The 15,350-nt window shown below is 43.5% G+C and overlaps 5 protein-coding genes across 7 annotated transcripts; all 5 read left to right on the top strand.

Annotated features, from left to right (window-relative positions):
• Positions 1-685: 685 nt before the first annotated feature.
• On the top strand, positions 686-3,804 carry LOC135674829 (uncharacterized protein PB18E9.04c-like). The gene is made up of 7 exons (XM_065185037.1): positions 686-1,274; positions 1,355-1,613; positions 2,105-2,308; positions 2,395-3,052; positions 3,138-3,241; positions 3,346-3,405; positions 3,495-3,804. The coding sequence occupies exons 1-7, from the start codon at positions 1,083-1,085 to the stop codon at positions 3,557-3,559; spliced, it is 1,542 nt and encodes a 513-aa protein (XP_065041109.1). The 5' UTR covers positions 686-1,082; the 3' UTR covers positions 3,560-3,804.
• A 470-nt stretch (positions 3,805-4,274) lies between these two features.
• On the top strand, positions 4,275-8,560 carry LOC103986130 (transcription factor MYB1). The gene is made up of 2 exons (XM_009404031.3): positions 4,275-4,767; positions 7,407-8,560. Exons 1-2 carry the CDS (start codon positions 4,383-4,385, stop codon positions 8,132-8,134), a joined length of 1,113 nt encoding a protein of 370 aa, XP_009402306.2. The 5' UTR covers positions 4,275-4,382; the 3' UTR covers positions 8,135-8,560.
• Positions 8,561-9,823: 1,263 nt separating this feature from the next.
• LOC103986465 (uncharacterized) lies at positions 9,824-11,512 on the top strand. Its single transcript, XM_009404488.3, has 3 exons — positions 9,824-9,957; positions 10,024-10,376; positions 11,066-11,512. Exons 2-3 carry the CDS (start codon positions 10,054-10,056, stop codon positions 11,322-11,324), a joined length of 582 nt encoding a protein of 193 aa, XP_009402763.2. The 5' UTR covers positions 9,824-9,957; positions 10,024-10,053; the 3' UTR covers positions 11,325-11,512.
• A 271-nt stretch (positions 11,513-11,783) lies between these two features.
• On the top strand, positions 11,784-14,142 carry LOC135674825 (ras-related protein Rab11C-like). Of its 3 annotated transcripts, none has more exons than XM_065185029.1 (3): positions 11,784-12,196; positions 13,059-13,547; positions 14,004-14,142. In XM_065185029.1, the coding sequence occupies exons 1-2, from the start codon at positions 12,032-12,034 to the stop codon at positions 13,545-13,547; spliced, it is 654 nt and encodes a 217-aa protein (XP_065041101.1). In that variant the 5' UTR covers positions 11,784-12,031; the 3' UTR covers positions 14,004-14,142. The 3 variants fall into 3 exon arrangements, with proteins under 3 accessions (XP_065041101.1, XP_065041100.1, XP_065041102.1); XM_065185030.1 differs by lacking the exon at positions 14,004-14,142 and having other exon boundaries at positions 11,790-11,900; positions 11,994-12,196; positions 13,059-13,754; XM_065185028.1 differs by lacking the exon at positions 14,004-14,142 and having other exon boundaries at positions 13,059-13,754.
• Positions 14,143-14,310: 168 nt separating this feature from the next.
• LOC135674827 (mannose-specific lectin 3-like) lies at positions 14,311-15,286 on the top strand. The gene has a single exon (XM_065185033.1). The coding sequence runs from the start codon at positions 14,313-14,315 to the stop codon at positions 15,102-15,104; it is 792 nt and encodes a 263-aa protein (XP_065041105.1). The 5' UTR covers positions 14,311-14,312; the 3' UTR covers positions 15,105-15,286.
• The last annotated feature ends 64 nt before the right edge of the window (positions 15,287-15,350 follow it).

The following is a 15,350-nucleotide window of genomic DNA, read 5'->3' as shown; positions in this document are numbered from 1 at the left end:
AAATGCTCAGACAGAAGCACATCCAAGAACCTGGTTGGAAACAGCCTGACTGGTTTTGTCTGGCCGTTATTGTATGGTCAGGTAAACTATTTTTCGTCTCATGATGTTTTAGAACAATGTTGCGGCTTAACATTCAGGTCTCGACTATGTGCTTTGTAAGTTGTGAAAACATGCTGTTTTATAATTATAATATTAAGAGAATTGTACCTGAAAAAAAACGTGTTAGATGGTAAAGCAATCGAACCAAATCATGTACTGAAGAGCAGGGTGCATTGTAATATTCTGTATAGTGAAATATTGATTTCCGAAACAAGACCGGTGTGCTGGATGAATTAGTTCTTTTGCCTTTTTATATTGTCTCGCATCGTGCATGTACGGTTGTTGCATAACAAAGCGGAAGAAACACTTGTATAAAATCGAAGATGCAAGAAATATGTCTGGCGGGAAGGAAGAATAACTTTGCCAATTCGATTGCTTGTTTCCAACCAGAAAAGAATAAAAAAAAGGGGGTTCAGTTTCATTTCTCATCGTGATTTCAAACGGACCAGAAGATGGAATTGGAGTTTCAACTCGTCGATTCGCACAACCGAAGAAGGTGTCGTCTTCGGTTCTACCGCCTCCACCAAAAGCTTCCGGCGGTGTCGCGCTGCAGTTGTGGATCCGAGTGTGCCGATTCGTGGTCGGAGCACGACGATCAGTGGAAGGTCCATTAATGGCGTGCGAGACTTCACCGACTTGGGTAGCAGCAGCAGCGAAGAGTAAAAGCAGAGCGGTGAGAGGACAGATCCGAAGGCACGTGATACGTCCGCAGTAATCACACATGCGCGGCCCTCTTTTATTTCCCTCCACAAATAACCCTCCCCTTTCCCTTCCCCCGAAGCGTTCAAAATTTTGCCGCGCTCTTTTCCATCTCCACCTTCCGTATTCCCATCCACCCTTCCCTCTTCTCCTATTCTTTCCCTCCTCTTTTTTACTTTCTTTCAACGCTCTCTCCCTCCCTCTTATATATCTCAAAACTCCCGCGTGTTCCTAATGGGCCCATCTCTTCTCTCGCTCCGCTGCTTCTGTTCCTCGACGCAACCATGGCCAAGCACCGCACCGGCATCGCCGGCTGCAGCAGCAGTAAAGCCAAGAATCTCGGCAAGGGGAAGGTCACCCCCGTCCAGATCGCCTTCATCGTCGACCGCTACCTCGCTGACAACCACTTCGCCGCCACCCTCGCTGCCTTCCGCTCCGAGGCCTCCGATCTCTTCTCCAAGACCAAGGCCAAAGAGGTACCAACCGTCCTCCCTCGTCTTCTTCCTCGTCTCGTGGCTGCTTTAGACAGTGGAGGGACTTGTTCGGATGAATGCAGGTGCCGAAAGGGTTGCTAGGGCTGGGCGAGATGCTGGATGAGTACATCAGCCTCAAGGAGCAGCGGGTGGTGCTGGACCAGGAGAAGCGGAGGGTGGACATGGCGCTGCACGGCATGCAGGAGGTTCTCCGGGCGTACCACTCCGCCGGGCCCGCCTCTCTCCCCCCTTCTCCCTCTCTTCTCCCTCCCCAGTTTGTGGCCACCCCCGTGACACCGATCCTTCCCGCATTGTACGCTAGCACCAGCGGATCTCCGCCAGGTAAACGACCTCCGGCTCCAAATCTCACCATTCCGCAATTGCTTGTGTTTTCTCCCCAATGCCATGCACCTGTTTGCTGTTTTTCTCCAACGAGAGGGGAAAAAAACAGCAATAAGATGCATGGATCCGAAGTGTTTAAGACTGCGAGATAGGCCTATCTCTGGTCCACTGGTCGATCACCATGCTGATGAATCGGCAGGCAGGATACATAATCGTCACAATCAATGTTCACAGATGAAACCATCTTTGTTGAGTTTGGTTGAATCTCACATTATGCCATCTTCCCATTGATAGAAAAATACTTGTTGCTTTGTTTCTGAACAACATAGTTTCACGTTATATCTGTGGGGAACATAATGGATGATGTGTATGAACTTGCTGCTGTATCAGAATACAATATGATAGATATCATGCATGCTGTAAGCTGCTGTGCAAGTTCCTGTTTGATTTATTATCACTTCGAACTGAATCTTTTGTCTGAATCATGTCAGGTCATATGGTAAATGGAACACCTGTTATGAATTATGCGCAACCATCCACCTTGTTTCCTCACAAATCAGATCTTAACAACACTTCTTCGCTGCCTAGTTCTTCTAATGTTAACAAGAGAAAGGCCTCGAGGCCTTCTCCTAATCTTCCTTCAGAACCGAAGAAACAAAGGGTTCAATCACCTGTTTTGTCGTCTGCTATGGAAGGTAACAACATCATTTATATGCAAATGTCAGTATCCTTTACAATGCCCTCTGCTTTACATGAATTCACTCGTCTTTTGGATCTTCAGGTGTTGCATTAACCTCTCAGGAAGCGCCGACCGTGAAAGTTCAGGAAAAAGTAGAATTATCATCCACTAGTTTTCTAACAAATAATTCCCCACTTCAAGCTTCATCTGCTGGAAGTAGCTTATTGAAGCAGCCTTCTGATTGCCAGAACAATTCGTCGCCCAAAACGCCTCCACAAGCGCTCCAATGTCAAGTTGACAAATCAGGTTCCCCGATGGACGTTACATCTTTGCAAACCAATGATGGTGGCAGCTATAAACCGATTGGTCCATCGAATTGCTCCATAATAGCTTCTGAAACTATCATAGTCAGCCCCATCAAACATACGGGGTATTATGCTGTTGAGCGGAGCTACCATATTGCTTCACCATATAAACTAAATTCAAAGACCAAAAGGGGGCATATCAAAGGGAAGCTAGATTTTGATGCCCCCATTGTTACGGCTAATATTACTTCCAGTTCAGAAGAACCAATGGCTGTTGGCAGTTCGACATCTTCAACCGAGGATGAAATGTCTGGGAGCTTTGACATTGATCTTCCAGATTTAGATATCTTCAATGGTGATTTCTCCTTTTCTGAGCTTTTAGCTGATATCGATCTTGACTGCGAAGTGGATCCTTCTTTTCAGCCACTCTCTTCTTTTGTTCATTCGGTTCCAAGGTAATCCATGCATCTCTGTGTTGCTTTGGCACATCTTTTTCATTGTTTCTCTTCATGCATTTTTAACTTTACAAACTGAACCCAGTTACGAGGATGATGCCGGAAATGGATGTTCAAGATCAGATCAACCAGATAGCCCTCTCTCGACAGCAATTGAAGTGTTCTCAGACAAGGATGTGAACTTTCAAGGTTATCGAACATTGACCAAAAAAGAAATTGTCTTTTGCATGATATGTTTCTAATGCTTAGCTACTTTATCCTAACCTGTCTCGCGTCACATTTGATGATGACAGGTCCAGATTGTGTTGCCTCTGTGAAAACCGTAACCAAGTTTGTCAAGATTGTAAACCCCGGTAGGTTAGGCTTCTGTTGTCTTTTTACCCCTCACAATATTGCTTGAATGTGTTTAACATATAGATTATCTTTGTGGATCAATTCACAGTTACAAGCAGAAGAAACTCTTCATCAAATCAAACAAATTCATCAGCAAAGGAGTATGAGAGCTGAAGCATACTTGGAATCAACTCTTTTTTCTGTGATCCGGAGACTACTAACTATTCTGTAGTTTATCTGTATATCTGCAGCTTAATTCTTCTCACCCATCCTTTTGTCATTGTACCACACTAAGAATCATTCAGATTAATGGATGATTGATTTTCTCTGAAAAACTCTGTTGGCTCTCACTTTTGCTCTCATGTTAGCAAATGATGTCTTTGTGAAAGATGCATGACTTTGTCTGTGGTCATTCCAAGAACCGGATGTAATGGATGGTGAGTGGGTCTCTCAGAAATAATTACATCTTAAATTTATGAGAATATGGTTTGCTTAAATATTTGGACTCTCAAATCTCTTATTTTAAGGTAAATGATGAAAATGGGATTACAGTTCAGAATCTCGTAGTAATAAATTATCAAAATTCTTATTAGTTTTGATACCCTTCAAATGAATAATTGATTTAATGAATTTTTTAAATTAATTTGTAACAATAATATTATTTATTTATTTATTTATTTTTTGCTTTGCAGGGAAAGAAAGTAAAATTATCGATAAATATATGTTAAAAGAGTTTTTCGATAATATTATATCCAAAAGGCATAGTCGAGAGTAATAAATATTTTCATAATATTGCAACATGTTGACCAAGGTCTATGGCACGTGCGATGCACGCGTCGTAGTCATTAGGGAAACCGCCTTGGGAGTTCTCATTTCCGGAACATTTGCCCCTTGTCATTATCTCTCTGTGGACTGCGGTTAGGCGGTCGGTACTCTTCCTTTCCTCCTTTCCTCTCGCTTCTTTAGACGCCGAAGACATCGCCTCTCTCACTTCCCCATGGAGACCAAAGCCGAGCCCGCCGTCGAATCCGCGCTTCCCCCCCATCCGTCGCGCCATTCGACTTCATCCCCGTCTTCCCCCATCCTCGTCGACGACTCGGCCGGCGGATCCGCGTCCGCGGCCGGGGAAGGGAGCGGCGCCGATGTGGTGATGCTCGAAGGGCCGGCGAGCGGCGGGGGTGGGGGCGGGGCCGCGGTGGAGGACCGCGTGAAGGGGCCGTGGTCGCCGGAGGAGGACGTGATCCTGAGCCGGCTGGTGAGCAAGTTTGGGGCGAGGAATTGGAGCCTGATCGCGCGGGGAATCCCCGGTCGTTCCGGGAAGTCCTGCCGCCTCCGCTGGTGCAATCAACTCGACCCTTACGTCAAGCGCCGACCCTTTACTGGTACTTCCTCCTCTTGTTTGTTCTTTGGTCTCTGCTCCCAAACCTCGTTTGCTACCGTGTCGATCATCCCCTCTTTTGGATCGTTCGATGATGGTGTCGGTTCGGTTTCTATTTGTGCAATATTGCGGAGCATCCTGAGATTCTGGGTTTACATTGGCATCCGAATCCATCTAAGGATTTGGAACCATTAACCGTGAATAGGAGTTTGAAGTTCACAGATATGAGGCAATAACTAGAATCACTATGGTAATTTTGTCTTTGGAGTCAAGCCTTTGACGATATGTTTCTTTTCCTCATTTTATGTGCGAATAACTCAAAATAAGAATATCTTTGAACTACAAAATGTTTGAGAGCATTTGAAGCGTTGAATATGGAGTGGGTGTTGATGGAGGCACAAATGTTTGAGGATGCCTGCAGTATTGATATTTTTGCTTTTTCTGCCAGTAAGTTCAGCAATAAATATAAAGCAGTGGATCATTTCTTGCATTGTAGGTTGCATTGGCTCCGTGTTAAAATTGGCATAACATTATCCTAACCTACATAGTGTGGATATCGTTCTTACTTTTGTTGAGTCGCTGGTCCAGTTCAACTAAACTGTTGTTTTGTAGATTAAAAATAGGTTATCTGGGTTAAATATAGCCAACGAGAAAAAACATGGAGAAAAATTGGGGGAAGGATGGTTATATTGATATACGGTGGGTGTGAAAATAGACACTCATAGGTGATATACTGTGTTATATTTTGTGTTCATTGGGTTTACTTCTTGGTGACCAGATTAAGTTATCCTACCTAAGTTCTGTTTTGTTTGGCAGGACAAATTTTTGACCCACCATTTAACTCTTTGCTACCCTTAAATCAAAATCTCACTTAGGGATTTAGGAGGCATGATAACCTTCAGGTTACTCTCTTTATGGAAATTTAATGTGTATTCTGGAAAATGGTTAATCATGACGGAGTGGATAAATATACTAGTGATGGTAGTTCTTCTAGTGTCTATATATGGCTGGATGTACACTGGCCATTTAAGGGTTTTTTTTTTTTTTGAATTGTTTCTGTGCTAGTTGCTACTTCATTTTTTTAGCAGATTTTCTCCTAATTACGATTCTATGTTCATTCGTCCTCTTTAAAAATGTGCCATTTAGGATGGTAGCACCAGTTTTTTTTGTTTTGAAGTTGTTATGATATTTATTTAAAAAAGAAATTTTCAAATACTTCTGGCATCCACTGGAATACATTCTTGATTGGGTGATCAATTAAAATATTTAAGGTGATGAACATCCAGTTCTTACATTACAGTAAAGGTGCATTCGGTGTCAGGTTGCTAGCAATTATATTTTCTGTGGCATTCACCAGTATTAAAATTATTAGAACTCACCAGTATTAAGATCATCAGACTGCTAGTTATTCATTTCCCTAGCGGAGAAGGTTGCTAGCCAACTATTAGGACCCATTCTTCTGAGCTTTTGAATAATGTTTATTGAGTCAGTTTAGTTCAGTTGTTTATTGAGTCTCTTTAGTTCAGTTAGAATCGGATAGAAGTTTATTTAATATTTAATTATTATTAAGAGTCCAAGTCTTGGTAGACTCTAGGTGAAACTCTATAAATAGTGATGCAACCTTTTCTTTAAGTCAATCATTCAATGAAATATTATTCTAGTTTGTTATGACAAGCCCTAGGAGGCCGATCCCCTCGAAGCGATCATTTCCTTTTCTTCCATTTCTTTCATTTCTTTTACGATAAGACTTTTGGGTCTTATCACCAACTATCTAATTAGCAGAATGGTTTAGATGTTACCAGATTGTATTGTTGGACAGACCTCATTTTGTTTAGATAGGTGTCTCTAGCATCCAATTTAAGATCTACAAACGTTTATAATTTAGAAAGTGGTTTTCAAGTATGCCATGCTGAGCTTTTTTGTGTCATTTGTAATGAGAAGCTTAAATGAGATTGTATATTTTACCAATTCTTTTTCTATGGCCCGGTAATTGTCACCATGTGTGTGCTTTCTTTTTTCTTGGATGTTTTCTTGAACACCCCAAATGGTGTCACATCTATTCTTATCGGATCTTTGAACAAGACAAACTATTTCTGTAGACAACATATGCAGTGTTTTCGGATTAAAGAGTTTGGCCTTTCAATTGTCAGCTTTGTTGCAGTTCTCTTATTCTTTTGTTACAGAATACAGAATTGGTTAGTTTGACTCTTGCATTTCATGATGAACTCGAGTTGTTGTCTTAATATTGCACTTTGTAGACAGTCCGAGTAGTTGAAGAGAAATAGGCTGTCAATTCATCTGTTACAGTGCAATGCCTTTTCTACTTGTTTATGGCTTGATTGTCTCAGCTGCCGGACAGTTGGAATCGGCAATGGGGCCCATGTGGGACCCATCTCTGGGGTTGTTTCTGTCTCCAATTTTAAGGCAAGTAGGTGAGATGGGTGGGATTTTAAATGAGTAAGAGTTGAAGTAAATTAAAGGGCCAGACTTGCCATTGCTCGTCTTATCTCAGCTGGTTTATAGCTGAACAATCTACAAGACCAACTTTGGCCTGCCAAAGTAAAGAGTGAACAATCTTCTGTGTGCTATAAACGATGTTTAGGTGCGACATGTAATGAACAAGCTCATGTATGTTTGCTGCAGAGGAAGAGGACCGTATCATTATTGCTGCTCATGCAATCCATGGTAACAAATGGGCATCGATTGCAAGGCTTTTAGAGGGGAGAACTGACAATGCAATAAAGAACCACTGGAATTCCACTTTGCGTCGTAGATGTACGGAAGGTGAACGGCATAAAACATGTGATACTCCACGGGAAGTTAGCATTGAGAAAAACAAAGGTCCTTCAGATGAGTCTCCGTCTTTTGACAATATCAATTCCTTGAAGTCCATGGAATTAAGAGACCCTAGTTCAAGGGAAAATGTTTCCGACAATTCCGGAGAGGTTGTCATCATCAGAAATGAACCGCCCAAGCCTGAGATAAAAGACCCACCCTACCTCTTCCGACCAATTGCAAGGGTGAGTGCTTTCAGCCCATATTCTTGTATATCTCGTCAGCCGAGTGGTCTTGAAGTGGCAAGACGAGGCCAACCGGATGGCCCTCTGTATGAAGCATTGAAACCTGGTGGTGACATCTGCAAATTCCTTAACAATATCTCCTGTGAGCCTCAGGTTCCACAACGATGTGGGCATGATTGCTGTGGCATTCAAGATAAGGGTCGTTCTAGTGGCTCATTGTTGGGTCCCGAGTTTGTTGAGTTTGAAGAGCCTCCACCCATTTCAAGTCATGAATTGGCCTCGGTGGTAAAAGATATTAGCAGCATTGCTTGGCTTAAAAGTGGCTTGAACGGTAGTAGCACCATATGCTAGTCATCAGACAGGTGGATTTAGCAGTACATATCTGATGACTAACATAAGAAAGAGGATCCTGATGGTCATTTCTGCACCTTAAAGCAATGTAAGCTGATTCAGTGAGCATGATGAAGCGGTGGTTAGCATCAGAAAAGAAAAGAAGAATTCAGATGTTTGACCGGAGGTCTACTTGGAACTGTATCGAGTATCCATTTCTGACAGCAAAAACATTGTCCCATTGTTCATTGTGGCATCGTCCTGTTGCGGTTCCAGATGGCTACATCATTATGATGATGATGCTGTTGTATTTCATTGTCTAGGTAAGTACTCCATGAATTGTCAAGACCTGCTTTGGGGAGCACGTGAATATGCTTCAAATGGTTCAGAGCTCTGTAAGAACCTTGGAAATTTTGGTACTTTAGACTTGTTAGTTTCTTTTTGCAATTTGTGGTACTTAAGACAGCTTTTTCTTTATATATATATATATATATATATATATATATATATATATATATATATATATATATATATATATATATATATATATATCCTGTTTAATGCTATGGCAGGTATATACACTTCCTAATGGTGTATTTACTAGTGGACCTTCTCGATAGGTAATTTGTGTGTGTTTGCTGCACAGCTACCGGCGACATTACGGAACGAGTTAGATTCTTGTTTTGGACGTTTTGTAAACGGTCTTGTGTGGAAATAGATTAATTGGAAACGAAAGCATGCTTTTACTTGTTAAGTTTGAATAAGTTTGAACTTATTAACACTTGGTTGATAAGAAAGTTTTATCATGCAGGGGTAATAAGTATAAAACGGTTTTTCATTTTGTTTATTCTTTTCTCTGTTTTTGTGGCCGATATGTTGTGGTAGTGGCACTTAACGTTCGTCAGGACTTACTGTCACGAGGGAGAGAAGATAAATAAATATAGTGAACTGGGGAATGATGGTAGAGAGTAGAGAATTTGATGTCTATATGTCATTCGAATGTTACGATAGTTCGCCTTAATTTTATGAATGTTTCTGTTTCCAGTGAAGTTTATGCTTTAATCCTGTGTGAAGTGTAACTGAACGATTCAGACAACTTTGAACAAGAATTTATTTTTCCTTTCAGCATACCTTAATTTGAAGGGAGTACTACGCTTGGCTCAGCTTCTCCTCCACATCGACCATCCATGGCTGCCTATATAGACGACACACCAAACCAAACCAAGGCTAAGCATGCTGTCTGTGTTCATCGGTACCCATCGAAGCTATAAGTTGATCCATCTTTTTGTGTGTGTTTGTTGGCTTCAAAGGATAGATAGATACTAACGAGACCATTTAACGACGACCCCTTCATCCGATAAAATCTCATAACGAGAGTGTTACCAGTAGTACTCACCCGAGCCCAACAGGTTTCGACTTGGACTTGAAAGGGCAGTGTGGTTATGATTAGATTTTGAGTCGAGGATTAATTATTACGTTGTTTGATTATACGCCACATAATAGATAGATTTAAATTAATTTCCATGATTATCTCGAAAAATGTTTTTTAATAATATTATTGTTATTTTTTTTCTCTCTCTCTCTCTCTCTCTATGATTCATGTAATTTTTAGTTGGGAATTGGTTTCAACGGGACATTCATTATCCGACGGTGGATGTCCATTGAATCATAGATAGTTCCGTTGGATCAGGTGGCGGAGGCTGAAGAATGGTTGTTTTGGATCAGGGTCGTGGGTACGTGCATCTGGGCACGGCCGATGTCTGCTTTTACCTCCGTCCCCCACCCCCTCCATATTCCTCCTCCCTACCTTCTCTCTCACCTTTCGGGCCGACCGCTTCGTTCTGGTACATACCTATGATCTCTCTCTCTCTCTCTCCTGTTTGCCTCACTTGATGCATCTTCCTCCTCAGGTTCGCTGGGTTCCCTACGTCTCCCGCGGCATGGCGGAGGCAACGCGATCCTCTGATAACAAGGAGGAACCAAATCATTCGGTTGTTAGCGTACACGACCGTGACGGTTCGTCTCCACAGCCGCGCACAAATTCCTCCGGCTCGCCCTCTTCCCCTGAAGTAGATCCGGAGAGTGGGCTCTCGGTGAATCCAGATCGCAAAGCTGCGAGGGAGTGCAGGATTTGTTATCTCGCCTTGGAGAACTCTGCTTCGGAATCGGGCCCCCCCATCGTATTGGGTTGTTCTTGCAAACATGATTTGGCTGTCGCCCACGAGCGATGCGCCCAAACTTGGTTTGAGGCTAAAGGAAACAGGTAAACTACCTTCTTTCGCTCCTTCCTTCCATTCTGATGCACGCATAACGTAGAGGGCTTTGCTTTAATCACTTCTGCTGCCCTGTTTCTCGATGCATCTTTTATGTTGTTTCGATGAAGAACATAGGCGTCGACAATTTATGATGTATACTCTTCCTTTGTAGAATGTGCGATCAAAACAGTGGAACGCAATCATTTTTGTCACTCTGATAAAAACTATAGTACCGATAAGCTTCCTTGTGTGTCGGAGCATACATACATACAGTTCTTTCTGCTGTTCATACTTGCTCCGAGGTGTTCTTGCACCTCTGCTTAGCAGTGCTGCCGAGGAAATAATGTGTCATCAATTCAGCTAGTTAGAAAACTACAAGTCCACAAAATCTTGGAGTTATCAAGTCACTTACGTTGTGTGCTTTCTCTTCTTATTCTAAACATTACTCAGCTTTTTCGGTGTGCTCAAGTCTGATTACTCTGTAGAATTCATTCATGCAGGAAGTCTCGTTCGTCGTATGTTTTAGTGTCAGCTCTCCTCTGGGATCGCTGGATTTGTTGTATCTTATGCTGGTCCTCACATTTAAAGGACATATGTTTGTCCTTTAAATGTGATATGTCCTTTAAATGTGAGGACATCTTGCTTAACTTGGACATCTGTAGCGAGTTAATTTGGGGGCTTGGGTTCATCTTGTCAGGATCTGTGAGATTTGTGGCTCCACAGCAAAGAATGTGGTTGCTTCAGGTGTTGCTGAGTCCACGGAGCAGATGAACGAGGGTGACGACCCTGCGATGGCGCCTGCACAGCCATCATCATCATCATCATCATCATCATCATCATCATCATCGTCAGACCGGAGCTTGTGGCGCCGGCAATGCTTCCTGAACTTCCTACTAACTTTCCTGGTGTTTCTATGTGCCTTCTCCTGGCTATATCATTACAACCTTCCTTACTAAACTCCAGACTCCGGTCTTCTTCGTGCTGTGGGAAAACACCTGAAAAGGTTTGATCAGATTCGTGTTTGTGGTCGTCGATGCTCTTTAAATGACAGCTCTGTAGAATAACTCTGCTTTCGAGTTTATGTTAACTGTAAACCTGTTTGTTGCTTTCTTTTTCTTTAACATGAAATTCTACAGTTTATTTTTTTTTTTTATCAGTTATTAAATTGAGTTTCAAAATACATTACATATTTCATCAATTATTTATTATTTTACACCCATAACATACATTTTAAATCATGAATGTGAAAATAACTAATTTAACAAAATATAAAGTTTGGTTTGATTTCGATTTCTGATTTTGAAAACTCAAATGCCACCGATTTCGGAATTAAAATTAAAATTAATATATGCTAAATCTAAATTTAAATGAGGTATATAATATAGTGTTGCCTTGTTATCTATCATGTGAGCTCTGCCGTTTCCCCGCTAATTTCTCTCGGTCACCCGTTGACGTGCGACGTTCCTCTTCCCCAACCCGCCCTCTCAATTCTCCATTTCGCTGTTCTATTCGTTCGATCCGATCGGAATCAGGTGCCGCTCCATCTTCCGATCCATACTCCCATCTTCTCCCTCCTCCTCGTCGGCATCGACTCCCATCTCGCCTCCTCGCAACCCATGATCTAGATCGGTGGGAGGACAGGGAGGAGGGGCAGGAAGCCAAGATGGCTCACCGAGTGGATCACGAGTACGATTACCTCTTCAAGATCGTCCTCATCGGCGATTCCGGCGTCGGCAAATCCAACATCCTCTCCAGATTCACCCGCAACGAGTTCAGCTTGGACTCCAAATCCACCATCGGCGTCGAGTTCGCCACCAAGACCCTTCAGGTCAGCTGCTTCCGATCCCTAATCCTCCTCCAGATCTTGCGGTGATAGTTGGTTCCGTTGAGTGTCTGGTTCTTCATATCATGCAAATCGTGTTTATGCTGCTCGCGGTGCCATCGGATGATCGTGCCAGAGCATCATTAACCTCTGGCGGATGAACGACGAGGAACGGTTCCGCTTGCACCTTTAGCATCCCGTGAATTCTAGAGATAGCAGAATATTGATTCTTCTCTTGTGGGCGTTTAGGATCCGATGGAATTCGGTTAGCCAAAGACTTTTTTGGGCATGAAAAAATAGCTTTGAAAATTGAAGACAAACAGATATATCTTAAAGCCATGAATTTCTTGACGCTCTTGATCTTGTAATTTCACAAAATTTCGATGAATTTATGTCATCATGACATCAACGATGGAAATAGACAAAGCGTGCTTTTAGCTCGATCGGGGTAAACAGGATCACGAGTGACCTTTAAATGGTCGAGGAGTTTTTTGAAGGTTGACAAAAGAAGACTTGTATCCTTGTGCGTCATTCATTTTGTCCCCAACTCCAGATTATTCTTTTCTCCTTGTGAACTTGGGTTGGATAATTTCAATCGGTTTTTGGATTCTGTATTCACCGTAGTAACAATTCTTTTCTCCTTGATCCTCGGACCAGAAGTGAAAGAGGCTTTGGTCGATGATTTACGATTTCAAAAGCATATTATCTGTGATCTTTGTTTTGCCTTTATGGGTGTCGAACGAGTTGCATTTGTACATTTGACGGTCTTGAGAATCTCCCAGAAGTAACAAAGTAAATGCTGTAAAGATGTTGCTCTGTTCTATTTTGTTTGGAGTTTATTCTGACCAGTAAATTGATTCGATGACAGATAGAAGGGAAGACGATCAAGGCGCAGATTTGGGACACCGCAGGTCAAGAGAGGTATCGTGCCATAACCAGTGCGTATTACAGGGGTGCAGTGGGAGCACTCCTAGTCTATGACATGACCAAGAAGCAAACCTTCGACAATGTCCAGAGGTGGCTTCGTGAACTTAGGGATCACGCGGATTCCAACATCGTCATCATGATGGTGGGTAACAAGTCGGACTTGCAGCATCTGAGAGCGGTTTCAGAGGATGACGGCCAGGTTTTAGCCGAGAAGGAGGGGCTCTCTTTCTTGGAGACTTCAGCACTGGAATCACTCAACGTCGACAAGGCATTTCACTCGATCCTGACGGAGATCTATCGCATCATAAACAAAAAGGCACTCGCAGCTAAAGTGGCAGCAAAAACAGCAGCCCCCCCGACTCAAGGCACGACTATCAATGTATCTGACTCTGCTGGAGGCTCAAAGGGTGCTTGTTGTTCGACCACTTAGGTGATTGCATTTCAGAATTAACACTTGTGTTCTGCTTCCCGGTCTAGATAATGATTTATAGATTAAAAGATCATGATAACGTCGTGTAGTGCAAATCGTGGACACTTGAAGTTTCGGAGACACAGCATCCCAAGATTGTGGTTCCCTTTTTTTTCTCTTTTTGTACTTTTTTTCAGTCCATTGTTTAATGATTAATTTTCTTTTGCAGATGTGAGTTCATTTCCAGTTTTGCTTAGTCATTGCAGGGTTGCACACCCGATGATCCATTAGAAATTCTTCGTATGATTCTTCGTGATGCTTCTTTTTTCAGTTTTAATTTATGATCCATCTTTTAATTCAAGTAAAATATATCATAAACTGTACTATTAGGTTAAAAGGTGCTCGAGATTGAAGCTACCTGCATACATAAACATGTGCTGATATTTATCTTTCTTAATATAATACTCTTTCTGCCAGCTTTCAGTCCTATCTTCGAAGGACCAGTGGATTGCGGCAGGCCGACATGTGACGTGGATTTCGTCGTCTTCTTGCTCCGAAGTCTCGCTCCTCTCCGGTGATGCAGCTGTCATTTGTCTTCATCTCGGCACACTAAATGCTTCATTCCCCATCCCCACCACGTGAATAGTTTTAGTCGCCGTCGTTGAAATCCAAGCCGGCAATCGCATTAAAGATCGACGTTCCATCCATCCATCCACATCGCTATAAATGCCACGTTAGACTTTAGCTCCTTATCCGTCGAGGAGCAGCACAGCTGCAGGTCTCACAATGGCAGTCCCATTTCTCCTCGTCTCGATCGCTCTCTCCTCCGTCCTTTTCTTCCTCGCCACCCTTTCCTCCGCCAATGACAACAATGTCTTGCTCACCGGCGACGTCCTCGGCACCGACAGCCAGCTCTACTATCCCGGCGCCACCTTCGTGATGCAAGGTGACTGCAATCTCGTCCTCTACAACAAGGGCCGCGGCTTCGAGTCCAACACCCACGGCGAGGGCGTCAACTGCACCCTCTCGCTCGGCGACCGCGGCCAGCTCGTCATCACCAGCTCCGCCGGCTTCACCGTGTGGACCTCCGGGGTCGCTGGCAACGCCAAGACCGGCAAGTACGCAGCCGTCCTCCGACCCGACGGCGAAGTGGCCGTCTACGGCCCCGCGGTGTGGTCGACCCCTGACTTCCGCTTCGGCGCCGCCGGGCCCAACGAGGCGGAGCTGGCCGCCATTCCCATGGTGGATAACCTGTTGTTCTCGTCCCAGGTTCTCGACGGTGGTTCTAACCTCGCGACCAGGGACTACACCTTCGTCATGAAGGACGACTGCAACCTGGCTCTGATAAAGGGCGGGACCAGCGTTCTGTGGCAGTCCGGGACGGCGGGCAAAGGCCTCAACTGCTTCCTCCGGCTGGATCACCTAGGGCAGCTCGCCGTCGTAGGCGACCACAAGTACAAGACCCTTTGGACCAGCAAGAACGTATCAAGCGAAGGAGACTATGTGCTTATCCTCCAAATCACCGGACAAGCTGTCGTCTACGGACCTGTGGTCTGGTCAACCTCGCAAGCCAACTGATCTGCCGCCCCTTGCACCACCGCAGACAGCATTCCTGCTTCATTTTCCGTCACGCATGGACGATGAAATAAGAACACCATAATTTAGCTCCTTAATCATGCTATCCACAGCCCGTACTCCACACTGTGTCCCAACCAACACACCGATGCATGGCTTAAGCATGAGTTAGTATCTTTAAACAAGTCTTACGAGTTTATAATGATGAGATGGACATATTAGGATTGATGAGACGTGCAAAACATGATC

This window comes from Musa acuminata, chromosome BXJ1-5, assembly GCF_036884655.1.
Source record: "Musa acuminata AAA Group cultivar baxijiao chromosome BXJ1-5, Cavendish_Baxijiao_AAA, whole genome shotgun sequence".
NCBI classification, from domain to species: Eukaryota; Viridiplantae; Streptophyta; class Magnoliopsida; order Zingiberales; family Musaceae; genus Musa; species Musa acuminata.
This window is presented reverse-complemented; position numbering and strand designations above follow the sequence as displayed.

Coding starts and splice junctions, on each gene's coding strand:
- LOC103986465 (XM_009404488.3), top strand. CDS start 10,054: ATGGCGGAGGCAACGCGATCCTCTGATAACAAGGAGGAACCAAATCAT. Junction 10,377..11,065: donor TTTGAGGCTAAAGGAAACAG/GTAAACTACCTT, acceptor TCATCTTGTCAG/GATCTGTGAGATTTGTGGCT.
- LOC135674829 (XM_065185037.1), top strand. CDS start 1,083: ATGGCCAAGCACCGCACCGGCATCGCCGGCTGCAGCAGCAGTAAAGCC. Junction 2,309..2,394: donor TTTGTCGTCTGCTATGGAAG/GTAACAACATCA, acceptor TTGGATCTTCAG/GTGTTGCATTAACCTCTCAG. Junction 3,242..3,345: donor CAAGGATGTGAACTTTCAAG/GTTATCGAACAT, acceptor TGATGATGACAG/GTCCAGATTGTGTTGCCTCT.
- LOC135674827 (XM_065185033.1), top strand. CDS start 14,313: ATGGCAGTCCCATTTCTCCTCGTCTCGATCGCTCTCTCCTCCGTCCTT.
- LOC135674825 (XM_065185029.1), top strand. CDS start 12,032: ATGGCTCACCGAGTGGATCACGAGTACGATTACCTCTTCAAGATCGTC. Junction 12,197..13,058: donor TCGCCACCAAGACCCTTCAG/GTCAGCTGCTTC, acceptor ATTCGATGACAG/ATAGAAGGGAAGACGATCAA.
- LOC103986130 (XM_009404031.3), top strand. CDS start 4,383: ATGGAGACCAAAGCCGAGCCCGCCGTCGAATCCGCGCTTCCCCCCCAT. Junction 4,768..7,406: donor CAAGCGCCGACCCTTTACTG/GTACTTCCTCCT, acceptor TGTTTGCTGCAG/AGGAAGAGGACCGTATCATT.